General features: G+C 44.5%; 1 protein-coding gene across 4 annotated transcripts in view; it reads right to left on the bottom strand.

Moving 5' to 3' along the window:
- The window catches only part of UBA1 (ubiquitin like modifier activating enzyme 1), a 62,987-nt gene extending 38,685 nt beyond the window's left edge, over positions 1-24,302 (bottom strand). The window contains exons 1-8 of one of the 4 annotated variants that reach the window (XM_085871455.1): positions 24,051-24,302; positions 22,339-22,400; positions 22,013-22,181; positions 21,672-21,806; positions 20,411-20,517; positions 20,234-20,324; positions 13,100-13,232; positions 10,005-10,102 (exon numbers count right to left, since the gene is read on the bottom strand). In XM_085871455.1, coding sequence (XP_085727581.1) covers positions 10,005-10,102; positions 13,100-13,232; positions 20,234-20,324; positions 20,411-20,517; positions 21,672-21,806; positions 22,013-22,181; positions 22,339-22,400; positions 24,051-24,155 — 900 coding nt within the window. In that variant the 5' untranslated portion in view covers positions 24,156-24,302. Of the gene's footprint in view, positions 1-10,004; positions 10,103-13,099; positions 13,233-20,233; positions 20,325-20,410; positions 20,518-21,671; positions 21,807-22,012; positions 22,182-22,338; positions 22,401-23,378; positions 23,457-23,653; positions 23,676-24,044 lie in introns of those variants that run through there. The other 3 variants (XM_085871454.1, XM_085871457.1, XM_085871456.1) reach the window with 3 other exon arrangements.
- Between the last annotated feature and the right edge of the window lie 1,542 nt (positions 24,303-25,844).

A 25,844-nucleotide genomic window follows, 5' to 3' on the forward strand; every position in this document is an offset into this window, starting at 1 on the left:
GATTTCATAGTCCCAGTCTCTAAAAGGGCAATAAAACAAGAAAAAAACAAAATATGCCAGAATGTGCATATATCATGCGAATCCACCACTGACCGACACAAATGCTGATTTTCTCAGACGGTGGGTGACAACCTTTTGATTCGATGAGAAATTTCATATAGAATGTTTTATATGTTGTACTTTTGCATGGTCTAATATATGTCATATTTTAAGGTGAAACAAGAAAAAAGGCCAATACTGGGCATGTATATTCAATAAAAATTCTGTAGATTCAGTAATATACATAATAGACCCATGAACCTATATATTTTAAGGTCCTATGGAACACTGTCTGCGCAATGAACCAAATTTCATGACCAGTAGTAGTCTTTGTGACTTTCAAAAATGCCACTCAAGTCAGGGTATGCCCTAAAATAGGGGTGGTAAGGCCTAAGTCACATTTGCTCTACGGCGAGGATGCGGCGGCCGTACGCCCTCTGAATTGACAGAAACGTGCAGCGGCCACAGAGTTTCTGAGGTGGCCTCAGGGTGGCCCTACGCCGTATGGCTATATTTTACAGGCCGTAGGGTCGCCGTGGAATTATAGCGCGGAGTTATAACTTTTTTCATTTCTACGTTCGCCGGAGCAATTCGACAAGCCAAAACAAAAGAACTGGTTAAAAAAAAAAAAAAAAAAATGAACCCACTCGTTACCGTCCGTCTGGCCGCACGTTCGCCTTAGGGCCCCCCTGCAGGCACCTTGCGAGCACCTTGCGTCTGCCTTGAAAATTCTATGGCCGCCGCAGGAATGCCCTAAGGTCACTGTGCGACATCAAATCAAAGACCGTATGGCACCCCCACGTTTTCGGTCTCCACAATTTATAAATACGCCGTGCGGCTACCCGAAAAATAAAAACATATGTGACTGTTACATTGTGTGACCGTGGAAATACTGCGGCCGCCGTATAATTGCTAGTGGCCGTAGATTTTGGAGACCCCACGGCCGCCGTGGCAAATGTGACCTCGGCCTAACCACTTACATGCGCTTAGCCTTAGGTATATTCGTTGTATTTCTGGATACAAATTGGTCTCACAAAAATACAGGAAATACGAGAAATATCTCTGGATGTGAGGTGTCGAGTTCCTTCCATTTCCTGTTAATACAGTAGAAGTTAGCAGCGGCAGACGTAAACAGACACACATGCCGCACACTTGTTTTCGCAACAGATGAAAAAGATCTAATATAATCTCTCCTGTGGCCCCAAAACAAAAAGTATCTTCAAAACTACACTTGCAACTCCCAGAGCCCCCCTCCCTCCCCCATTCGAAGTAAATATAATAATTTTAAAAGTTGATTTCCACCTGACCATGTGCATTCACAAGCCCCATCTATGACCTTCCCATTAGTGCTCGGAAGCACCCTAACCAGATACGGTGTCTCCCTCCAACCCAATAATGAGGTGATCTCTGGTATCCAACCCGATCTCAGGAATATTTCCAAGTATTTTCTGCTTTGTTGAGAAGCTCCAGACATTTTAGGTAACCCTCATCTGCCACACACTTTACGTTCTACATAAAGCCTGTATCTCACTGGGCTGCGACAGCTCGCGACAAAATGCGAACGGGATTCTCCATAATGTCTCGAAACGTTCGCGGTGGTTCTCAATTTCCTCGCGCGAGTCGCAGGACGTCGCTTGAATTTTGAACATGTTAAAAAAATTTGTGCGACAAATTTTCTCTCAAAATAGTCGCAGAGTCGTCGCGGTTGTCTCGAACCGGTCTCGAACCCTTCTCAATTTAGTTTCTGTGAGTCAGAAGGTGCGACAAATGTGAGACAACTTTGTGAGGGATTGGCGACCTATGAAACTAAATTGTGACCGATTGGAGAAAAAAAATGATAATCTGTCTTGGGACCCCTGAGAGTTTCGTAATTATATCGCAATTTGTTCTCAATGACGTGAGACATACGCAAATGTGAGATATTTGTGGGACATACACAAAAATAAATTCAGTGTGATTCCAAGTTAAAATTATTGCTATTTTATCGCAATTTTGTGTCTCCAACTTGTCACGAGCTGTCGCAGCCCAGTGAGATAAAGGCTTAAACCGGTTTCTCAGGGTTTCTGCACATGTGCGCCGAGCATTCTGTGGTGGACTTCGTTGTTTTGAAAGTCCCATATTGAAGAAGAACAAAAGCGAATACAGCAAACTCTCGAACATTAAAACTAATATTTGTCCCGGGGACTAGTTGATGTAGTGAAAGGCCCATTTAGAATGGCTTGTTTGTTTAATAACTTTGAGTTCAGTAGTGGGGGTGAAACTTATGTTTGCGTGCCACAAAACCCGACGGCACATCATACAGGAACTAGCAAATAAGGCCATAAGGGTCAAATTCCAAGCACACTTTACACATAAAGTACAATAAATATTCCAAATACGATAACACCACAGCACTCTATATACATACTAAAAACAAGGTATTGGACTTCATTTACCTGTCTGGCCTTCAAGGTAACACATGCAGTGAAGTGGATTAGAGCATGGAAATAAACAGGGCCCAAAACGATCTACAGGCCCAGATTTACCCAATTTCAAAACATATTCTACATGGCTGTAGTCTACACAAGATAATTCAAAACGGTTGTGCACACATTACATAATATACTGTTATGGCTGCGGGGGTAGATGGAGGAATTTCATCAGAAAGTTAGGATTGTATAGAGTTGTTTGGTCCGTGGACATGTAGAAGACATTTCAATGTAAATGAAGTAGGGAAACTGTGAGCTTTAGGGTTACTTGTCACCACACGGGGGGTAGTGCGGTGTTAATTAGGTAGGGATTAAGGACAATTTCTCCCCAGTATGTAATTGCCCCCTGTGACTTTCCCCTATATTTTTGTATTTACAACCCAGCCAAGAAAGAACGACGTTTTTATAACAAGCAAGCAAGCCAAATGTGCTGAGCAGGCAGAAGCCCCGCCTTCCCAGTGTTTCATGCGAACAAGCCACGCTCGGAGGTGGAAGAAGGGTGAAGTTCGAAGAGTAGACAGTAGTTGTGAAAGGAATGTGGCTGGGACGGAGGATCTCATTTTTGCTCTCCTCACGACACAATGAAATGACGGCACAATTCTCGTATTCGTGCCGAAGCGAATTGGCTCGCGTGGGTGAGCAAGACGCTGGCCATTGACTTCTTGGTTGGGTCGTGTGAGACAGACCTCGAAGCCTCGTGTATATCACTGAAGGGAGCGGCGCCATTCTGCAGAGAGTAGCGACGTCGCTAAGCGTGATCGACGAGGAAGCCACATGAGGGTTAGTAAGCCCTGGTATTGAATACCACCTCACGAATTACCTCACGTATGTTTCCCACCCAGAGAGCGGCTCGGTGCTATTTTGGGCACGTCTTCCCACGCAAGACGAGGTGCCTCAATCCCAAAGTTCAATAAAGACAATCTCCAAACAAAGATAAGTGCAAGAATAAAGGGAGGATTTTCTTTTGTTTCGTTTTCCCTTTGTCTGTATTAAAGTCCGTGTGTAGACGCGCCTCGACTTTAGACCTTAATGTACTTCATGTATTATTACCCTTGTAATCTGAGGATCATGTGTCCGCCTCCAAGGAAAACTGCTCCGCGATTCGGCCTGGTCGGTGTAAACCGCCCGTCCACCACAATTTGGTCAAGGGATTAACCTAACCGCCAGACCTGCGACAATACATAACAATACGTTGCTTTTCTCCTCCTTTTGTACACAGTATATGGCTGCAGGTAGCATCATTTACTGGTGCCTGTACCGCTGATGCAGTAGGAATTTGTAACTTGGCCTGGGTGCTGTCCATATAACTCACATACTCTTCAAGAAGGACACCATGGGATCCTTAACATCCACCAAATAATAAGTATACACAGGATGCCCAGTTTAACATCCATCTGAGGGACAGCACACACATCACTGCTTTGTCCTGCCTATGAAACACTGGGATGGAAGTTTATAGCTTCGTCGGGATTCAAACCCAGGCAACAAGCTTAAAGGCGAGTATGCGTACCTCTAGGCCATTCTGCCTGGCCAACGTTGTAATGCAAGTGGTTTGCTATTCAGTGTCACTCGAGTACCCAGTGTACACTTATTACATAAAGATTTAGATGACAATTATGGACCGGTGTTCAAAAAACCAAAATGTCGACAAACGTTTCACTTCTTGAATGCAGCAGAAAATCATTATTTGTGGAGGGATGTGTATTTTTATGTACAGTATCGTATTCTTCATCACCAGAACATGGTCTCGGCCCACGATTTTCCTTTTTCAAACAGAAACATGGTGGGATCTTTAAGCCCAAACAAAACTCGCTAGCCACGATCACAAAGTGATCGCCAAGGGAGAGCCAGCTTCCCCCGATCAGGGGAGACTTACCTTTGGCGATCGCCCGCGACTTACCCTTTGCCCGCCATCCAATGATGGCCATATTTTGTTTGGACGACCACATGACACTGACTTTCAACATTTAGCGATAGAGTGCATCCCCATCTACAATCTATCCATAAAACTCAACATCATGAAAATTATTCAAGTTATGATCAAAAGTGTCTTTTGTTAATTAGATCACAATCCGAGAAAAGTAGGTCAAGGACACAAAACAAATATCAGGTGCACATCAGTGCAGGTCCACCATTATGATGCGAGAACTTGGAAAGCCAAGCGGTCTTTGAGATTTCACAATGGCAAAAAATATATATAATAATAATAATATTTTTTTTAAAAAAAGATGCATATGTTGTTTTTTTTTTGCAGACTACCACATGCAACCACTCACCGACTGTTTTGAACAGACCTTGACCACAATTTTCTATTTTTTAAGACTATCTAGATTATGCAATTTCATACCAATCGGACAAATCTCAGTCAAGTTATGGTGAAAAATGTTTAAAATAGCTAATTGGGTCATGACCTAAAAGTTAGATCAGGTGAAAAAAAAACTGTCAACTCCACGTACTTTCTATTCCCATTATTTATGGAAAATTTCATTCCATAAGTCCCAGCTGAAGCCGAGATACAGCTCGGACATTGGTAGAAAAACCTAAATGGTGGTTTAGTGTTCCCTGGAGTGTAAAACCTTAACCTTTAACCCAGAGAAGTAGGATGTAAATTAAATTTAAATGCGACTTGCTCAAAGCTATCCAGAAAGGGCAATTTTGGTCTGATCAGACAAATTTTAGTGATTAATGTTTAAATGTCTATAATTGGGTCATGACCTTAAAATTAGGTGAAGGCCAAAAAAATGTCAACCCCGCATTGTTTTTATCCACATTAATAATGCAAAATTCATTCCGAATGCCCCAGCCGGCTCTGAGATACAGCTTGGAAATCAATACAGTTTTGGAAATTGCAAGTGTTGGGACTGGAGGAAGAAAAACAAACAAAAAAAACAAACAGAAAAAACAAATAAATAAACAAACTTTTATAAAAGGTGGTTTAGTACTCACAGGGGTCTAAAAAAAAATTACCCCCGTGTAGGGGTGACGGTTATCTCTATAATACCACAAGTTCTCAATGTTCAGTTCAGGTAACCGCTAAACAGTCCAAACTAACCGTTTAGATTGAAATAGTTCACAGAGATACACTAGGATAATACTACTAATAACATAATTAATAAATATGTATTGTTCATTTAGTACCCAGATTAACACATTAGAATCACCAGTAAGTGCAATACGTGGTTTTCCGGTCCGTCCACTCTCTGGGGACATTTCACTTCCGGTTGTAGAAAAAAAAAAAAACGAAAAAAATAGGCTTAGCTCTCGGAGATTATGATAATCCTGTAGATTATTCTTCACTGATTATAATGCAACTTTCAGAATGAAAATTGGTCAAGTATTTATAGAGATATTGAGGTTTGAAAAATCGTTAGAACAAGCAAATTCATTAATTATTAATTCCACAGAAGTTTCGTGACACTGCACAAAGTTACATGTCAGGTATGAAAAAACATTTTGTATGCCAGATTCATTAATTATGGAATGTACCCATTGATATATTAATCAGAAAGCCCGAAGCATGTAGCATAATTTATCACTTATCCCCTCATCCGGGATCCGTGGCCTCGCCCCACAGCCTGCAGCCCTATGTCCGCGGTGATTATGTTAGATAGATATCGGCACGATCGAGAGGAGCCTGCGAATTATCCCTGCTGATGCACTGAATTGATGCAATCGTTCGGCCAGAATATTCGTTGTCAAGATGTTGCGTGATTAAATCACCAATACAGTCACTCGAATTTATACCGCCGACATACTTCTTAACAATCACCTTCGCCCAAGAAACCACAGTCATCTGAACCACGCTGGCCACTGCTCAGACGCCATGACCGGACTACTGCGCAGTTCTACTACGCAGTTTGGTTAAAGATGACTCGGCATTTTGGCGCGCGCGCATGAAATTACATTTTGAAAATAAATGCCGACGTTTACATTTCGGGTTTTGAAACTTTTGCACCTTCGGCGGAAAAGGTATAAATATAAAAGGCTAAAAATGCGTTTCATATTTATATTTCATTTCTCCTTCCTTCCTTCTTTGCGAATCGCATCGGCGTTTTTGGCCATCTTCCAGATCACGTGACGATCAAACGGGAAGGAAATTCAAAAATCTGTCCAGTTAGATACAAGATAATATTTTTTACTATCATAATCAATAAACAGGTGCCGAATATCTTGTAAAATGGCAGAAGAGATGTTTTGAAAATGGCGATTTTTATAACTTACATGACCTCGTGACCTCGTCCCTGACCTTAAACCCGGACAAAAGTTATATTACATCTTTGTGCAACACTTATCGACCTCTACCCAAATACTAAGTTTCATCAAGATCGGAAATAAAAATTGTTGACGGACGTTCGTACGTACATTTGGTCCGGCTTTATTAAGTCATCTCTACCAAGACCTAAAAACCAACCCCCCCCCCCCCAAAAAAAAACAAAAAACAACTGTGGTACCATTAAAGTAAAATAAAATAAAAGTTTCATGTAGAAATAAACCTGACAACAGCAATAATCCTTTCCCTGTGCTATAGAGGAAGGCTGAATTGCAGCAAGGAGGACATATTTGATGGTTATGATGATAAGAGCAAGGCTTGCCCCGAGATGAGGGTCATTTTTATACATTTCGACAGCAACCAAATGTTCAAAATGCTACTTCATCGAGCAAGACTACTCCGGGCTTGGTTGGCACTCAAGGTTGAAATGCCATTAAACATTCGTTCGCTTATGGATGGTTTGTCACATGCAACCTTCCTAAAAATAAATAAATAGTAGCCGGGAGGTGACAATGGTTCGCGGGCATTATTGAACAATGCCACGATAGGTACAATAGAGTTAGTGGAAGCTTTTGAGGAAGCCCTACCGTAAAAACCTATCTCTTCCGTCAAAATTGACCAAATCAGATTTTTTACATGTTGTACTTATGGAAATTACGCACAGCTTCTAGGAAATGAAATTGTGAGAAAAAAAAAAAAGAGAGAAAAAAATACAAATAAATAAGAAATAAATAAAAAGTTCAAGTGGGCGTGGGACGACCCTCATACAAAAAGACAACTAGACCATGATATCCAGCTTGTGTCCAAGTTTCATCATGATCGCATCAAACGTCACAGAGCCTATGCACTGGAGAGAGTCACAAACAGACAGACAAGCCGGTAGGCGGACATGGGTCGTCGATAAAGTCAAATTTAGTCGTTTTTCAGCCGTTACAAGCCAATAAAAGCGTCCATAGCAACGGTTCTCTTTCTCACACATAACTAGGACATACCATGAACCAACCACACGAGTTTCATGTATATCTGACTCAGTCTCTAAGATAAAACGAACTTCGTTTTTTATTGTTTTCGACCAGGGTTCATTCAGTCTATCTTCTCCGACAGTTTTCATAGGATCCAGCTGGAAATGTTTGACAATATGGCTGAATGTACTGCCCAGTCGCCCGTGGCCCGATTTTTGAAGAAAAAAAAAATTGAGATTTTTTGAAAATTTCAAAGGTCCGTTGCTAGGCAACAGATGGGTCCATAGCAACGGTTCTCATTTGCACATAACTAGGTCATGGTATGAACCTACCAACCAAGTTTCATCGAAATCGCCATTGTATTAACGGAGCACTGGACCGAACAGACATACATACAGATGGACAAACATATCGACGGAAATACTGATAATAAGGGTAGACTAGATCGACTATCCAACGGACAGACACACAGACACAACAAAAATAGTGGTCACTGCTGGCACCCGCCAACCAAAATAGAAACATTGCAGGTCATCATACAATAAATCTACCGGCCATCTATCATATGGACGCAACTCTTGAGCCTTCTGAAATAAAACCACTCACCTTCTGTTTTGAACAGATTACATCGAGTTGCAGTGTACAACGATGTGATGTGGTGAGAGGGTGGAAAGATACAGGGTAGATCTGGTACAGGCATATCTCGTGGAATTCCCATATCCAGCATAATCTTCCATAACAGTATGATCTCCATCTCAGAGTCCATTGGCATCATTGTGCAGGTATTGGTTCGCGGGCACCAGCAGTGACCACCATTTTCGTTGTATCTGTGTGTCTCTTTGTGACTCTCTCCAGAGCATAGTTCCGTGACGTTTGATAAGATCTTGATGAAACTTGGACACAAGCTAGATATCATGGTCTCGTTGTGTATTTTTGTATGAGGGGCGTCCCATGCCCCCTTGTGGGTGGAGCCACGCCCACTTGAACTTTTTTTTTTTCTCGCAATTTCATTTCCTAGTAGCTGTGCGTAATGTCCATAAGTACAACGTATAAAAAATCCGATTTGATTTGGTCAATTTTGACGGAAGAGATAGGTTTTTACGGTAGGGCTTCCTCAAAAGCTTCCACTAACTCAATTGTACCTATCGTGGCATTGTTCAATAATGCCCGTGAACCATCGTCGCCTCCCGGCGAGTAACTACCTTTTTTCTTTGGAATCAAACATTTTTTTTGTGTTAATACGCCGTCCATCGTTGTCACGAGTTATGAGAACAACCGTCACGTGACGTGATTACGTCACAATTGGGTGCACGTTTTAATCGACATGTACTCGCCACAGAGGAAGTGACAACTCAAATATAACTTTGAAAATGGCTCCATTCAAATAGTATGGTATTTGAACGAGAGCCTACCATTGTCAAGGATGAACAAACATGACAAATGACATCAAATGGCATAACATCTGTTCTTACATTATATGTTGGCCTATTTATCATTATTTGCTGCAAAATGTGTGTGAGTGAGTGAGTGAGTGAGTATGTGTTACCAGGCCATTGGCCCAGCCTCATTTTCAATACATTGTGGAATCAAGATGTACACGTGACTATTATGATAACACAAGCGGCTATATAATCTCCACAATGAACAAGAACATTCAACAAGGCAAGGATGCCCATCGTTGCTACAGCAAAACAAGTTTCTAGGTGATCTTGATCCATGGAGAATCAATCGCACAAATGACAAATGCTTAAGCAAGCAGAGGGCATTAATTAAACCACCTTACCGTCCCAGGAGAAGGCAGGCAGTATGGCCTCGAGGTATGCACACTCGCTTCAAATCTGTCTAGCCTGGGTTTGAATCCCAACCCAGCTATAAACTGTCATCCCAGTGTTTCACAGACAGGATGATTAACCGGTGTGTGCCGTCCCTCGGATGGACGTTGAACTGGATGTGCTGTCTGCCAGCATTAGTTGGATGACATTGAAGGCCCATGGCTTCCTTCGAGAAGAGGAGGCAAGCCATCGCCGACACAACGAACAAATTGCAAATTTCTGCCCTCAGCAGCAGTGGGCATTGCATCAGTGGCACAACTGCGCCCTCAGCCAATGATGCGACCCTGCTGCCTTTTGTGCTGCATACAAAAGAGGAAGAGGGGGTCCCAGAAAAATTCTGCACATCGATTACACGAAGAGCAGGAGGAGAATAGCAACCACACATAATGGAGTAACAACATCCCCCCCACCCCTGAACTGAAGAGAAACTTACAAAGGAAATTTTCTTCGGCATCTTGACTTGAGTAACAATGCCTCCACGGACGTAATCCGAGAATCCCGTCGTGTCCCCAATACTGAAGGTGTAAGGGCCTGTAGGAGCATTGCTTATGAAATTCACACATCCATTACACTAAGAGAGAACAAAATTTCAACTTTCAAAGGACATTGAGGGTAAGGTGAAATAATCCGCATTTTTTTTTTGGGGGGGAGGGAGGGGAGGAGAAGAAACAAACTACATTTCATATTTAATGAGCATCAAATTACGAAACAAGACTGGGCATTTAATGCAGAGTCTCATGTGGGTGTGTGTGGGTGGGTGTGTGTGATATATATATATATTAAAAAAATAAAAATAAAGAAAGACCCACCCACATCTCTCACCTGTGAATGGAGGGAATAACCAATCAGCTTTCACCTAATCAATTAAACCCAGGTGGCTAGGATTATATAGATAAAGACTCTTGCCATACTCTTCTTACTAAGGCCGAAGTCACATTTGCTCTACGGCGAGGATACGGCGGCCGTACGCCCTCTGAATCGACAGAAACGTGCGGCGGTCGCAGAGTTTCTGAGGTGGCTTCAGGGTGGCCCTACGCCGTATGGCTATATTTTACAGGCCGTAGGGTCGCCGTGGAATTATAGCGTGGAGTTATAACTTTTTTTCATTTCTACGTTCGCCGTAGCAATTCGACAAGCCAAAATAAAAGAACTGGTTAAAAAAACAAACAAAAAGAAACCCACTCGTTACTGTCCATCTGGCTGCACGTTCACCTTAGGGCCCCCCTGCGGTCGCCTTGCGTCTGCCTTGAAAATTCTATGGCCGCCGCAGGAACGCCCTAAGGTCACCGTGTGACATCAAATCAAAGACCGTATGGCACCCCCACGTTTTCGGTCTCCACAATTTATAAATACGCCGTGCGGCTACCCGAAAAATAAAAACATATGTGACTGCTACATTGTGTGACCGTGGAAATACTGTGGCCGCCGTATAATTGCTAGTGGCCGTAGATTTTGGAGACCCCATGGCCGTCGTGGCAAATGTGACCTAGGCCTTAAGAAGCTGCATAAAGCAACCAAGAAGGCCGACGCAAGGTAAGCCCTTTGCTGTATCAAACCCTTCCCAGAGTTTCTCCACAGCTATTAAGACATTCATAAGTAGTACACACATGAGAATACCAATGCTATACACCTCTTCAGCTGCCGGACCGGTTTCATCACTTATTGGCAAATCATCAGCGACAGTGCAGACAGCAATGCATACCAATGAGGTTCCCAAGCATGTACCACATGTAAATGTCGAAAGCAGTCAATATATAAATGATTAAGAAAGACCCACTCACATCTCATTCAACAAACAAGGAAGGAATACAAAACAGCACTATTCCTACTGCCAGAGGAAACAAAACTAACCCGTAAATACTAAGTGCTCTCAAATACCCAATCCACATCAATGAAAATGTCTATCGGCACTGGTGCTGATACCGAGTGGCTTTTCATGAGACTTGCTGCGGTGTAGTTTAAGATCGATTAAGTTACGGTGTCGTAGTTTAAGCCACTATCTGGTCTGCTTCAACAACGCAGCAGCACCAGCTCCTCAATTTAATGCGGAGTGATAAAGGTCAGAGTTCATTCTTCAGCTATCTGCACGCGTAACACCAGCATGGAAAACTTGCAGGCATCAACTCATCGTGACACCCTCGCCCGAAACATGCGGTCTCACGCTAAATGATCTCTGCAGTTCTTCAAAACGCAAAAAAAAAAAAAACACTATTCTGAAACTGCACCCTGTTCAGAAATAATCACATTGTCAAAACTTGAGAAACAGACATCTTTTTGTACATGTTGTTAACCGCCATATTGCCATGCTGTAATACCACAATGCATTGCAGGACGTGCGCAAGAGGTATTTTCTGCCTGTTCATGAAGAGATATCCGGCAGGCTAGGCATGACTGGTTACCTCGTGACAAATGCGGAAACGATCCTGTCGGTGCAAATGGGTCCCAGATAATTTGATGGGGACATTTTATGACTGATACACTGTTTTCAAGGTGGGGTTTACAACGGAGTGTCACTCGGTTGCAGCATCGGTGTAGTTGATGTGAAGAGGGGTAAACGTTGTAACACAAGTCTCCATCCAACAAACAAACAAAATAACATAGTTACAGCCTATGGTTTGGAACCTATGCCACCGATGACATCACCATGCATTATCTCGAGAAAAATGCTTTATTCAAATCGATCCTCAACTTCAGAACCAAGTTCGCTTTTAGGCCACTATGAAGTGAATATTGGGTAATCGATCTATCTACCCTTATTGTCAGGCTTTCCGTCGTTATGTCTATCTGTCTGTTTGTCTGTCCAGGCCAGTAATCCGTTAATCGTAGGTCGATTTTGATGAAACTCTGGTGGTAGGTTCATACCATGACCAAGTTGTGCGCGTTTGAGAACCGTTGCTATGGACCCCTCGCTTGCCTAGCAACGGGCCTTTGAAATTTTCAAAAAAAAAATAATCAAAAAAAATAAAAATATCGAAATTCAAAAATCAAACCATGATCGTTTGTGGGCAACACATTCAGCTTCCTTCACAAAAAAATTCAGCCCGCTCCCATGAAAACTGTCGGAGAAGATAGACTTTGAATGAACCCTGGTCGAAAAAAATTAAAGACTACGAGTCAGACATACATGAAACTGGTATGGTAGGTTCATGGTATGTCCGAGTTATGTGTGAGAAAGAACCGTTGCTATGGACGCTTTTGTTGGCTAGTAACGGATGAAAAACAACTGAATTCGACTTGATCGACGACCCATGTCCGCCTACCGGCTTGTTGGGATATGGATCAGGCAGTGCTGCAGCCGGCCAGAAAGCAAAATGTTCAACATGGTCCGAAACCACCGCCGATAAAAGATCAAGGTCACCCAGCCAGGCAGCGATGGGTTCCCCCCACCCCCCCTTTCTCCCGGGTAGCACTTGCTCGGTAGTTCATAATAAAAAAAATTGTATGAGAGTTAATCAACTCTGCTATAGCTCAAACAAGCAGTTCGCAAATAATAAAATAAAATAAAACAAAACAACTAGTAGCACATACCGAGAACCTTTATTTCTCGTGGCTTGCAGCCATTCACTTGGGTCATGCCCTGCACCTCAGAGAACGCGACAAAGTCCCCGGTCTCAAAACCATGCCGAGCCTCGTCCAGACACGTCACAATGCCTGTGCTGTCCTAGAGAGGGCAAGAGGGGAAAAAAAAATAAAATAAAAAAATCGGAGGAGAGGCTGCAACAAGCAAACCAAACAAGAGCGAGAATTGCTTTGCAATACATGTCCCCTACAGGTCTCAATGAAGAAGAAGAAACCCAATTATGGGTGTTTGGGTATATTCGGCAAAATAAATAAATAAATAAATAAATAAAAAAGAAATTTTCATTTTCCTGATATCTTTTGAAGGCGAGAAACAAATAAAGACAACTAAGATAACAAACTGGATATAAAAAAAAAAACTTACTTTGCTTTAACGCATGCTTGAGCCGATACCGGAACCAAAATGAAGAAGAAACCCAGTCTCGAACCCACAGAGTTTCGCTAGTTTATAGGTTTTGTCCATTTCATATTAAAAATAACCCAACGTACATACATGAAGCAAAGACATGTGTACGGCTTTTGCGCTTATATAATACATCGTGGTTATATACCTGGTATCATTCCAATTGGACGAACACCCATGCCGAAGGCATGAGGCCTGCCGATCTGTGCTGCTTCATGCAAAGGCAGCGCATGATTTTCATGGGGTGGAGTCAGGGCAGCTGAACACCGACCCGTGTATAATATGTGATATTTTCGAAGTTTAAAAAGGGCATAACTTTAAAAATTGACGAAACGCCAGGAAACTCGAACTTGTTCTGTAACTCATAATGATAAAGCCATGTTCGAAGTTTCAGTGAGTATGTTAAAGACTATTGGGGGGGGGGATAAATAAAAGTCTGAAAAACCACAGGTGGAACGGACGGATGGATGGACAGATGGACAGCAAACCTAGTCCCTTCAGGTGAAACCAGTAGGGGACTAATAATAGATCAACACACAAGCACAGATAGAGCTATACCAAAGGGTTTCATGAGGTAAATCACAAGCTTTTTCACAGAAAGGAAGAGCAACATTTTAAAGTAGGAGATGAAATTATCTCATCAGGAAGTGGCTCGTCATATGGGATTTATGAACAATTGAGGTTTGTTTTTGTTTTTTTTGCAGAAATGTAAACGAGGTCAGCAGTTCAGTTCTGACCCAGACAAAGCCATACTAAAGACTTTGGTCTGTTATATCATGTCACAAAGGGGGTACCCTAAAGGTCGGACAGGAGGGGGAGGGGGGGGTGGAAGGACAAATAATCGATTTCTTGCCTCAGCCTGAGAGTTAATGAGATGAAGCGCATCGGTTACATGGCGACGGTAGCAATGTGACAAAGCTGCGGCTTCAGCTCCGAGCACAAAAGGTAGAAGTCATGGTGGAATTAAAAAAAAATGGAGAATTTCGAACATGACATATGAACGTATCGATGTGAACTCCTGGGGGACATTTTTCTTGAAGGATCAGCAAGTAACAATTCTGAAAATTCTTCTGGATCCAAATCTTCAGATGAGGAGTTAGAAGTAAACTGTTGCAAAGTGGAGGTGTGCTCTACGGTCTCAATGGGCCGAACTCGCCATGATCCCCTCGATAAACCAAGTCAGACCGTTGCAGTTACAATTACTAAATCGGTACCACTTTGAAATACATAGTACATTGTGGTTAGAGTGCCTGCTTTGAATGTAGGCAGTCAGCAATTCAATTATTACCATGGCAGAGTCATACTGAAGACTCAAAATGGTGCCGCTTCCTCGCTCAATGCTCAGAATTTAGATGGAGCATGGATTGACTACGCCACGGTGAATACGGAGAGAAGAGCGACGTCACAAGATGGCATCGGTGGCACCTCGTCTGCTCTGGGAAGTTACATCACTTCCCCCAAGATCACCGGCTGTGCATATGAAGTTAAGTTCGGTGTTTTCTACATGTAATAGCTCCTCCGTAAGCCTTAGAACCTGTAAAAATAAATAATAAGAAAGATGTCCAAGTCCAGAACAGCGTGGGAGGCACCACACTGACTGTAAAGTTGATTAAAATACGCTCCAGCACATACTGTGCACCATGATTCGTTTGGACTTTCCCATATTTATAAGTACCGAAAGAGTGAACGGCTATATATTTTTGCTGCAAGTTTCCTTCAACGGTACAATATGCAGCTTTTAAATTTAAATTTGCAAACGACACCGTGTTCTGCAAATGACTTTTAGGGGTTAAAGATGCTTTAAGCAGCATAGCTATTTCTTTAATGACTGTCCAGCATAAACATGGAAGTAATTGAATGTGATATTACAAATGTATTGCTTTTATGTATAGTTAGACACGATCAACCCTCCTCATGCACGTATTGAAAAATGATCATCCCTTTTCATCTTTTATTTAATGTTTTTCCCTTTGGAATCTGTCTTAAAAGTGTATTGGCCCTCGCCAGGCCACAAGTGCAAGTATAGGCAGGAAAAAACTAAATATATATATATATATATATATATATATATATATATATATATATATATATATATATATATATATATATATATATATATATATATATATATATATATATATATATATATATATATATATATCGGCCCCACAACACCAAATCCATTGAGGTGCGGGTCAGCTCAGGGTCACTCCACCCACCAGGCCAATGGTGAGCGAGCCGGGAGGGCAAGACATGACATGGGCAACATACCTGGGGTGGAGGGGGGGGTGGAAGGGTAATAAAGGCAGGTGCACAGGTGGAAGCAGGGGGGAGAGGACTTGGCGGGGAGCATACAAGAGGATGTGTGGAATCAGCTCAGACAGAGCCATGGACTTTGACCGTGCTGCTGTGCCCGAGTCACACCTCCCCCAGCCCGAGCCGCACCCTCTCCTTCCAAACCAAGCTGTGAAACACGGTGGACCCATTCCAAGCCAGAGCAACCGGACCTGGTGTGGGCAGTCACCAACTCTATCGGGTTCGCCCGTCAACTCTTTCAGTCTTGTCAGCATTCCCTCTCTGTCGTGTGTGTCTGTCATGTGTGCATGAGGTCTTAATAGAAGTAATTAAAGAAACCCGTTTGTCGTTATATTGTGCGTGCATATGATCAGATGGAGGGTCAAGGGGTTTAATTAATACATACCATTTTTCTGCATTGCTTCCTTCTAATTTCCTCTCCCATTGCAATTTGCCATTTGTTATAACAAACCTGACTTGGTGTCAGGTAAATTCTGGTTGTGGTGATGGCTTCATTTGGTGGTGTCTCATGACACATGAAGGTGACGATTGGTCCCGGTCTCTACACCGCGTAAAGATCGAGTCACAAGATTTAGGTTGCTCGGCTTGAGATTACATCAGTCACGTGATGCATAACGGCACAGCACTGTGCTGCTTTAGGATTTCCAATCTGTACGGTAACACGGTTGTCAGATGGAGATCCAGCAGGGAGGTCTTGAAGCGGTCGACTGTCGTGGTCGCTTTGATGCGACCCTCCGGATTCGGACCAGGTAACTGGAAAGATCGGCGGCTGTTACAATATAATGCGAACCAACCGGAGTGCGTGTGATCATTCAAGGCAAATACTACACTTGCATTGTCGGAAAATTAAAAGGAAAGATACCCCTCTCAGACATTTCCCTCATAATTCTCAAGCTTTGATGCAACATTTACATTTGTTGAATATAATTGGTGTGGCATCTGGTTTTTTGTAGGTTTATTACTCACCGATAGCCAATTCGTTACACCAGACTTGGTGGTGTAATGGCTAGAGCGTCCTTGATACTAAAGACTTGAAAAATTGCATGTGCTGCTTCCTTGCTTGACGTTCAGCATTTCAAAAGGTTAAGAGCATAGACAACCCCCCATAGGTTGGCATCCATTGGGAGGAGGAAACTCCTCAGGAAATGCCCTACGGAGCGCGATGAGAAAGGCGGCATAATTGCTGTGGTGTCGCTGGTACCCCAGAGTGCTCCGGGAAGTGATGGCACATCCCCCCCTCCCCCAAGCTCAGTGGCTGACTGTCTAGTGATGTAGTCTAACAATCCTGTGTTGTGTCTCGTATATTCGTTAGTATCTCCATATATGCGAGATGTGTGCGTGTGTGGCAGCTACACTACGAGCCTTTGACCCTGTTAAAAACACAAAAAATAATTGCAAGATCCTCAACATTTCTCTCACAGCAACAGCGTTCAAGATGGGGTGAACACACTCGACTGTGCTTCATGGCCATAGCGAAATCCTCCTATTTAATGTTGTGTCCAGGGTTACTCAAAGGATCCTTCAGGAAGCAAAAGGAAACAACTCCTGAACCCTAGATACCGCCATGACAGAAAGTGCTATTTACCACCGCATTATGTTTTATTTAAATACGCCTTATTCACAACAACAGCAGCGCTCTTCTAGGTTTGTCGTGCAGCACTGATAACGAACTGTTCCTGAAAAAAAAGTGCATAATTAAATAACTGCCAATCAATTGCTCCCGCACCTCAATGGATTTGGTGTTGTGTTCCCCCTCAATTGTTCCCCCCCCACCCCCACCGCACCTCAATGGATTTGGTGTTGTGGGCCCGACTTTTCATGCCTATACTTGCACTTGTGGCCTGGCGAGGGCCAAGACACTTTTAAGACAGATTCCAAAAGGAAATTGACAATCAATTGTTGTGGTGTATTTTGTTTGCTGGTTTGTTACGTAATTAATAAGACAAAACTAGAACTGCCACTTTATAACTGCTGGCAGTGATGACCGGGTACCAAGACATCCCGCTTTGATGACCTTAACCCTCACCCTCTTTGATCGGACACATGACCCTGACCCATGGCATTTATTATTATTAAACTGATTTTAGAATGCGATTAAAATAAATTCAATTCAAATCTGCAATGCTTCCTTCCAAGATCATCGGCTGTGACAACCCGATAGGAAGACCAAATAGGTACAGTCCTGCATTGGAGTAATTAGAAGGAACCCAAACAAGCAAAAAGCAAAGATTAAGTCATCAGGAGGAACCTGGATCGGATTCACATTTCAGCTGCTACTCCTCAAGCTTCAAACCCATCCACATGCAGCCAAGTGAGCCTTATTCAAAATTCAATAAATAAATGAATAACAAAATAACTTATAAAAATTTTTTTTTAAAAGAACCCAGATCACAATTTTTTTTAAATAACTCTGGCTGCCAGACCAGGCATCCCATCAAGTTGAAATTTAAAACATATATTCCCCATCACTATGAGATCATAACTGTGAAGTTTCACGTCGATTGATCGAGCGGTTAAAGAGAAAAAGGTATTTTAAAGGTTTTCGCTCAATCCAATATGGCTTCCAGACCATCCATCCATTGGGACCAGACACCGTGTAGAGCGTTGGTGCTGCCCAAGTAGTCTCCTTGGCTAGTGGGTACAATCCTGGACGGGTCGCCACTCCTACACAGGATACCAGCAAGCTGGCACTCATTTTGCCGACCTCGGAAGGATGACAGGCAGAATAAACCCCATCTGGTTTTAATTCAATAGTCGAGTGGGATTTGAACTCAGGATCCGAGGATCCCAAGCCCACCACCCGAACCATTAGCCCAACACCAGGCTTCACCAGACCATGTGACTTAGCAATTATTCGTGAATACCCAGGCATCCCAAGGCTTGGGGAACATTTGTGTGAAGTTTCCCCACAATTTGTCCAGCCGTTCCAGAGAATAAGATTTTTATGGGTTTTAGAATAAATCCAAAATGGCTGCCAAACCATGTGACATATGACATCATATGTGTGAACCTTTTATTCCTCATGGATAGGCGGTCATACGTGTAAAGTTTTGCCTCGATCTGTTCAGTCACTTCAGAAAAAAAGATTTTTTTAAGGTTTTTTTTTTTTTTAAAAACAATATGGTTGCCGAATCATGTGACCGATGACATCATCAAATTTTTTTCTGTGGACCATTTTATCCATAGATGACCCTCAAAAATGTTCATGCTAATCAGATGTAGCGTTCTACATACGAGGCGCTGCAAGGAGTGATGTAAGCGACACATCGGCCATTTTGGAGTTAATGCCATATAGCACTATTTTAACCCTTCCCCTATCATCATCAGCGCACATCCCTTACACCAAAACTCCACCCGAAATAGGGCTGAAAGTCTCGCGAAAAAAACTTTCACAAGCGCTGTCTCGCCAGCCACATCTGGCTGGATGCTATTTCGAGGAGGAATGTTGTAAGCGCCCGAGGCAATCTTCCTTTGTGGGAGGTGGCGTGGTGCAGCGTAACTATTATTACCATTCTTCTCGTAACTATAACTAGTTTTGGCACTACCATAACACACAGTTACCCTTCCATGACCAGTAATAATAGGTTTTTGGTATTGTACTTCACTACAATCATGGAAAATAGTGCTTTGGTTAACATGTAAACCACCCGTTTATAATGTAAAATTTCGTACCCTACTGGGTTTTTTTGCCCCTCATTACATGATCAGCTTCGGCTTGAAACAAGGATTCTTGTGGTTTTTAAATGATGTTTCTATCTATAACGATAACGAAATTACAGCATTTGAAGTTGCGCAAACTTTGACTTGGATTTCTGACGTTTTAAAAAAATGTCGCTTACATCACTCCTCCGGGTCCTCATATGAGTAGAGGATTAATGGGGTTTCTGAGGCAGCCATTAAAATGAATGGGGGGAAAGGGGGAAAAAAAACAAAAAAAAAACTTTCTGACTTAAGCCCCAAAAGTCCAAAATAAGAGACTGATTTCCTCCCCCGCCCATACAAGCAAATGTAAAATTAAGACTTACTGATTGAAGCACTTCTTCCCTTCTTCATAATAAATTATCATCATTATAACATTCTACATTAGTCACTCCAGTTGTGAAAACTTTGTCTCAATCTGACAAGTGGTTGTGGAAAAAAAAAACAACCACTAAAGTTCTATGTGGACAGACAAACAGATGCAATATCCTCTCCTCCGGCGAGGGTAATAAAGACTAACAAAGGAACAGTTTTCATTGTCATATACGTCTGTCAGTGAATGTATGGAAGCAATTTGAGAAACAAGCTATGCAAATTCATAAAACAACAACTTAAATGGTGCCATAACCAAACGAAGCTCACAAAACACAAATCCCAGCACAGACCTTGGTGATAGCCGATATCATGGCACTCAATGGCTGCTCCCCATTTGTGTCCAGCACCGCAAACTCGTCTCCAAAATCACAGAAGATATGCCTGTGGAAAGTACAGCAAACCTGCAGCGCCAACATCGGAGTAGCAGAAGGCCCAATGTATGTGAAAATCAGGGGTCAAATACCTACCCAAACAGGCCCTTCGTGTCTGCAAGCACAAGTTTGATCCCTCTTGAGTGGCATATGCTCCCAATTCGACGATATTCATCCATGGTGGAGTTTGTCAACACGACCACCTTTTAGGGTGAAGTATGAAGGACATGGACAGAAAGAGTTACCAATCAATACAACGGAGAGGAGAGGAGAGAGGGGATGGGAGGGGAGGGGAGGGGAGGGGAGGAGAGGAGAGGAGTTCTAAACCTATAAGGATCAGTACGGAACAGTCTTGATCAATAACACTTCTCACATTGCAGTGGAATTCCTTTATAAGGAGATCGTGGCAGAAACGATGAATGAAGTGCACTCATTCATTCATTTCATGCAGCAGACGGTTCCTGGTTTCATTGCTCGGGGTGGGGGGGGGGAGGGACTGCGCTGCTGATGCAGTGCCCCCTGAAGGTGAGTTGGAATTTGTTTGCGTGACAACTCGTGTACTTTTCACGAAGGACACCGTGGGATCTTTTAATGCCCACTAACAAATGCCGGCAAATGGGACGCCCAGTTTAACATCCATCCGAGGGACAGCACGCACACCGACGACTCATCCTGCCCGTGAAACACCGGGATGAAAAATTTAGAGCTGGGTCGGGATTCAAACAAAGACGAGATAGCTCAGCGAGAAGCTTGCGTACCTCGACACAAGGCTATTCCGCCAAGGTCCCATGCAACGCATCAGTTGTACGCAGCACGTCACAGTCTGAATTTTGAAATGCGAGTGTGTCGTAGCATCACAGCATTTTAGTGGTACGTTAAAGTACACACACCAACACGAAACAAGCAAACATTAATAACTTATATTGTCGTCATCGCAGACCCTTGCCAGGACTTGTTTTGTGTGTTGCATAATGAATAACAGCTGTAATTAATAGATTCCAATACGTAATTAATAAACATACTAACATTGCACGAGTACAAAATTAAGACGGTGCCATGTTCCAATGGGACGTAATTAATAGATGTAGTAACATTGCATTAATATGTAATAAAGACATATCATTCACATTATCATCATTATGCACCATCATTTCAATAGTACATAGACATATTCATGTTGTGTGGACAGATGGACGGACAAAACAGATGGACCCAGATGCAATGCCCTCTCCTGCCCTCTCGATGTGCTCAGTCAGATGGGAACACAAAACAGACCAACATCGCCAACCACCAACACCGGATCATTGCCAGAGAGGTGTGCAGCTCCAAGACCGGTCGGTGCACCCTCTCCACTCACTTGGAAGTCTGTGAGGAAGTCCTCGTTAAGCTTCCCGGTGTAAGCATTGACGGGCACGTACGAGTTCAACTCAGCAAGTCGAGACTGAGTCACGGTGGCTCGGTTCTTCCCGAGGTCTTCCACTCCGATGTAGAACTGCAACGGCAAGGAGTTGGCCACTCTGCTGTACCGCGCTTGGTGGGGCAATGCAGCAACAACGAGCATGACATGCATGATGGCTGATCTTGCCATTGTGGAAAAAAAAATTTATGTGAGATCACATGACCCAACCAGTTGAACAAAAGGAATCAGAGCTTTGCCAAATGCATCAAAAAACGCAAACAAACAAACCTATCACCTACATGGGAAGCCATGTCAGCATAGGAAGCTACTCCTTGGTCGTGCACCGTGACAGCTTTGACACCACCCAGGACTATATTCTTGGCGATCTCCAAGCCGAGTCCACGCATCCCAGACACAAGGACTGCCGACGACTGCATTCGCTTCATGGCAGCATGGCCAAGTACATATCTGCAAGGACGATGTGAAATGCAGGGCTCCTCCCCCCCCCCTTCCCCAAATCAGCATTCACTCCATGATAAAACAAGCCCGTCAGGAATGCGTGTGAACCATCATCATGTTCACAAATACCGTACTTCAAAGGACACCTGGATATTCAAACACTCACAATTGCCGGGAATACAAGCCCTCGTCAATGTCTGTTTCGTTTCCTCCATTCTTTGCCATTTCCTGAATGTGATGCACAAATAATAACCATGGCACCCCTTTTTCACAGTACATGCAAAAACAACACAAAAACTGTGAAACGTATCGACCCAGTACAAAACAACATTTTTAGTAAAGTTGGAAAGATAGCGAAGATTATAACACCACATTCCAAAGTACCACCCAACACAAAAAAAGGGTCAACGGGACGTGCACGAGGGCACACGGAGTTCTGGCTGGAGGGGAGCACACGGGACGGGCAAGGGGTCTGGAGGCGAGCACAGGGGACGGGCAAGGGGTCTGGAGGGGAGCACACGGGACGGGCAAGGGGTCTGGAGGCGAGCACAGGGGACAGGCAAGGGGGGCTGGGGGCGAGCACACGGGACGGGCAAGGGGGGCTGGGGGCGAGCACACGGGACGGGCAAGGGGGGCTGGGGGCGAGCACACGGGACGGGCAAGGGGGCTGGGGGCGAGCACACGGGACGGGCAAGGGGGGCTGGGGGCGAGCACACGGGACGGGCAAGGGGGGCTGGGGGCGAGCACACGGTACAGGTGAACGGCGACTGGGGGCGAGCACACGGTACAGGTGAACGGGGACTGGGGGCGAGCACACGGTACAGGTGAACGGCGACTGGGGGCGAGCACACGGTACAGGTGAACGGCGACTGGGGGCGAGCACACGGTACAGGTGAACGGGGACTGGGGGCGAGCACACGGTACAGGTGAACGGCGACTGGGGGCGAGCACACGGTACAGGTGAACGGGGGCTGGGGGCGAGCACACGGTACAGGTGAACGGGGGCTGGGGGCGAGCACACGGTACAGGTGAACGGGGGCTGGGGGCGAGCACACGGTACAGGTGAACGGGGGCTGGGGGCGAGCACACGGTACAGGTGAGGGGGGTACATAATCCAGAGAAAGGTAATTATAGAGAGTACAGAGTGCGGGGGAAAGGGGGGCAGGTAGAGCGCCGTTGTCCAAGCGTTGTTGATGGACCCGTCACCTGGTTCCGCACAGAGTTTTGCTCAGTCATCGGCTCGGAGTTCGACGATTACAAAATGCAAATCACTTCCCCGTTGAGATGTTCGCACGCCCCGCCCCCAAAGTGACGTACACGCCCCGCCCCCAAAGTGACGTGCACGCCCCGCCCCCAAAGTGACGTACACGCCCCGCCCCCAAAGTGACGTACACGCCCCGCCCACCCACCAGCGTGAATCATCAAATCCCAAGACCTTCATCTCCCCAGTCCCACACAAACGAACCTCCCAAGGGGTTTACCTTGAACACCTGTAATCCTCGCAATTCTCCCAGGACTCGTCAAAAGTTCCGTACGTAATATTTAAATCCTTCAAACCGAAATCCCTTCCCGGGTCGGGATCAGATCCCGGTCATATCCCGTGAATCCCCACGACGAACGCCTCGTGTCGCGACACAGGACACATCCAAACACGGGTTCGAGTGAACGTTTTACCACAGACGGACGGGAAGGAAAAGCAAAAGGAAAAAGCCCGTCTTTGTTTCGAGCTAGGCCGCAAACACAATGAAACGTGTTGTCCTCGAATGGCCGAACCCCTGAAGGTTTGTGGGCTCGAAGAGGCGGACGAACAGGGCCGTGGGTGGAGCGGGAAGGAACGGCGACCGGGCGAGAGGGGGGAAAATGGCGACGTACACTGACCGCGTCCCGGTGCGGCCTGTGAGCAGACAGCCTGTTCGCCGTGTCCGCGGTGCCGCCGGAGACCGGGTGCAGACAGCGCCGCTTGCCCGGGGGCGATGTAGACATCTACGAAGCGGCGCCGAGAAGACGGCAGCGCCCCGGACCGAGGACGCGCACGAAAGGAACGTGACGCGGAAGGAGTCGACCGTCGAAAGGATGAGGAAAAAAAAGATGCAAAACGAGGATGAAAACTGTGGGGGGGGGGGGGGAGAGAGGTGTGCGCGAGCGCCGCCTGGTGCTTAACGCTCGGAAAAATGGACAAAGACAAAATGGCGGCAACACGTGGTCTCCTGTCGCATCGGCAGCTTCTTCTTCTTCTTCTTCACGACTAATTTTTAGCGTTCTCTTCTTCTTCTTCTTCTGCTTCTTCAGTTTTTCTCTCAGGTACAATGAATGACGCGGCAGACCGACCCAGTCTCGAGCCGCGTTCGTCGTTCGTCGCAATCAAGAATCATGGCGACATCCGCAGAGCAACATTATTTTGGTGACAACCCCACAGAAAAAAACGTGAACAGAAAACATACGAGTCTCCCTCCCTGGACCCCCCTCCTTCGTATATTTACCCAAAATAACAACCCCAATGGGTTCAGGCTGCTCCGTCATACATTTTGAACAAACATTTCCAAAATACATTTGATCTGAGTCGTCGGTACATGGGAACGTTTAATCTTTGGGTCTTCAAGTCCCTGTCTGCACAAAGACCGAGTCCAAAGGGATTATTCAGTGTCCACTGAGAGGTCTGGACACGGCGAACCATCGAGAAGGTCGGTGGATCAAAGCCCGGTCGAGTCCCAACAAAGACTTCAATAAATGTCCAACGAAACACTTGAAAAGATCGAGCACGGACGAACAACGCCGGGAAGGCAATGGCAAACCCACCTAGGATCACCCTAACCCTAACAGCTTCGGCAGCCGATTTGGACACAAATTTGTAATTTGTTCAATGGGCCGGTGATGGCTTGCCGACCCTTCAATAAATAAAAGGTGGGATCTTTAACGAACGAGGGACAGCACACTGTGATTTTACACCCTTCCTGTGGAACACCAATCCAGCAGTTCATCGTCTCGTCTGGTCTGGTCGGGAATCGAACCCATACTAAACGTCTGCACCGTCCTGTTGGGCAAATAATTTATTTTCCTTGAGTATTGATGTCCAGTCGGCCTAAGGTATGGTGGACAGCCTGCTTGGGTGGGAGCCTTGTCACCGTCAACATGTAATTTGCCAACATGGGTCGGACCCCATCTGAATTGATGGCTCATGATGTTTGGAATCCCGGTTCAAATCCCATATGCCACGTGTATCCCCGTACGTTGTCTGCTCATGTCCTTGTGATTCACGGAAAAGTACACCGACGTCCACGAAAGCTTTGACCTACATGTGATTTATGATTGTACATCCTCGATGGTCAATGCAAAAATATATTCATCTGCAACAGCATTCGGTAGAGCACATACCTCCGCCAGGTTGAACAGTTTACGTTTTGGATCCCACTGAGAGGCCGGATCTGGATTCGGACCTTAACCAAAATCTAATCGACTTGTTCTTGTAACCTAGCCAAGTCATCCACCAAATTTCGTCTGAATCCATCCATAACTTTTTGAGATGCCGTGCTGTATATATCGTTTTTTGGCCTTATCATTCAATGTTGAAGAATTGCTTTAAAATTCTCGGATCCAGATAAAGATTTTCACCAAAATCGAATCAATTCTTCCTTGTCACGCACCCAACCTATCCACCAAATTTTGTCTGAATTG

The sequence above is a fragment of the Eptatretus burgeri genome, chromosome 2 (genome assembly GCF_056783735.1).
Source record: "Eptatretus burgeri isolate ZD-2024b chromosome 2, Ebu_testis_v1, whole genome shotgun sequence".
Lineage (NCBI taxonomy): Eukaryota > Metazoa > Chordata > Myxini > Myxiniformes > Myxinidae > Eptatretus > Eptatretus burgeri.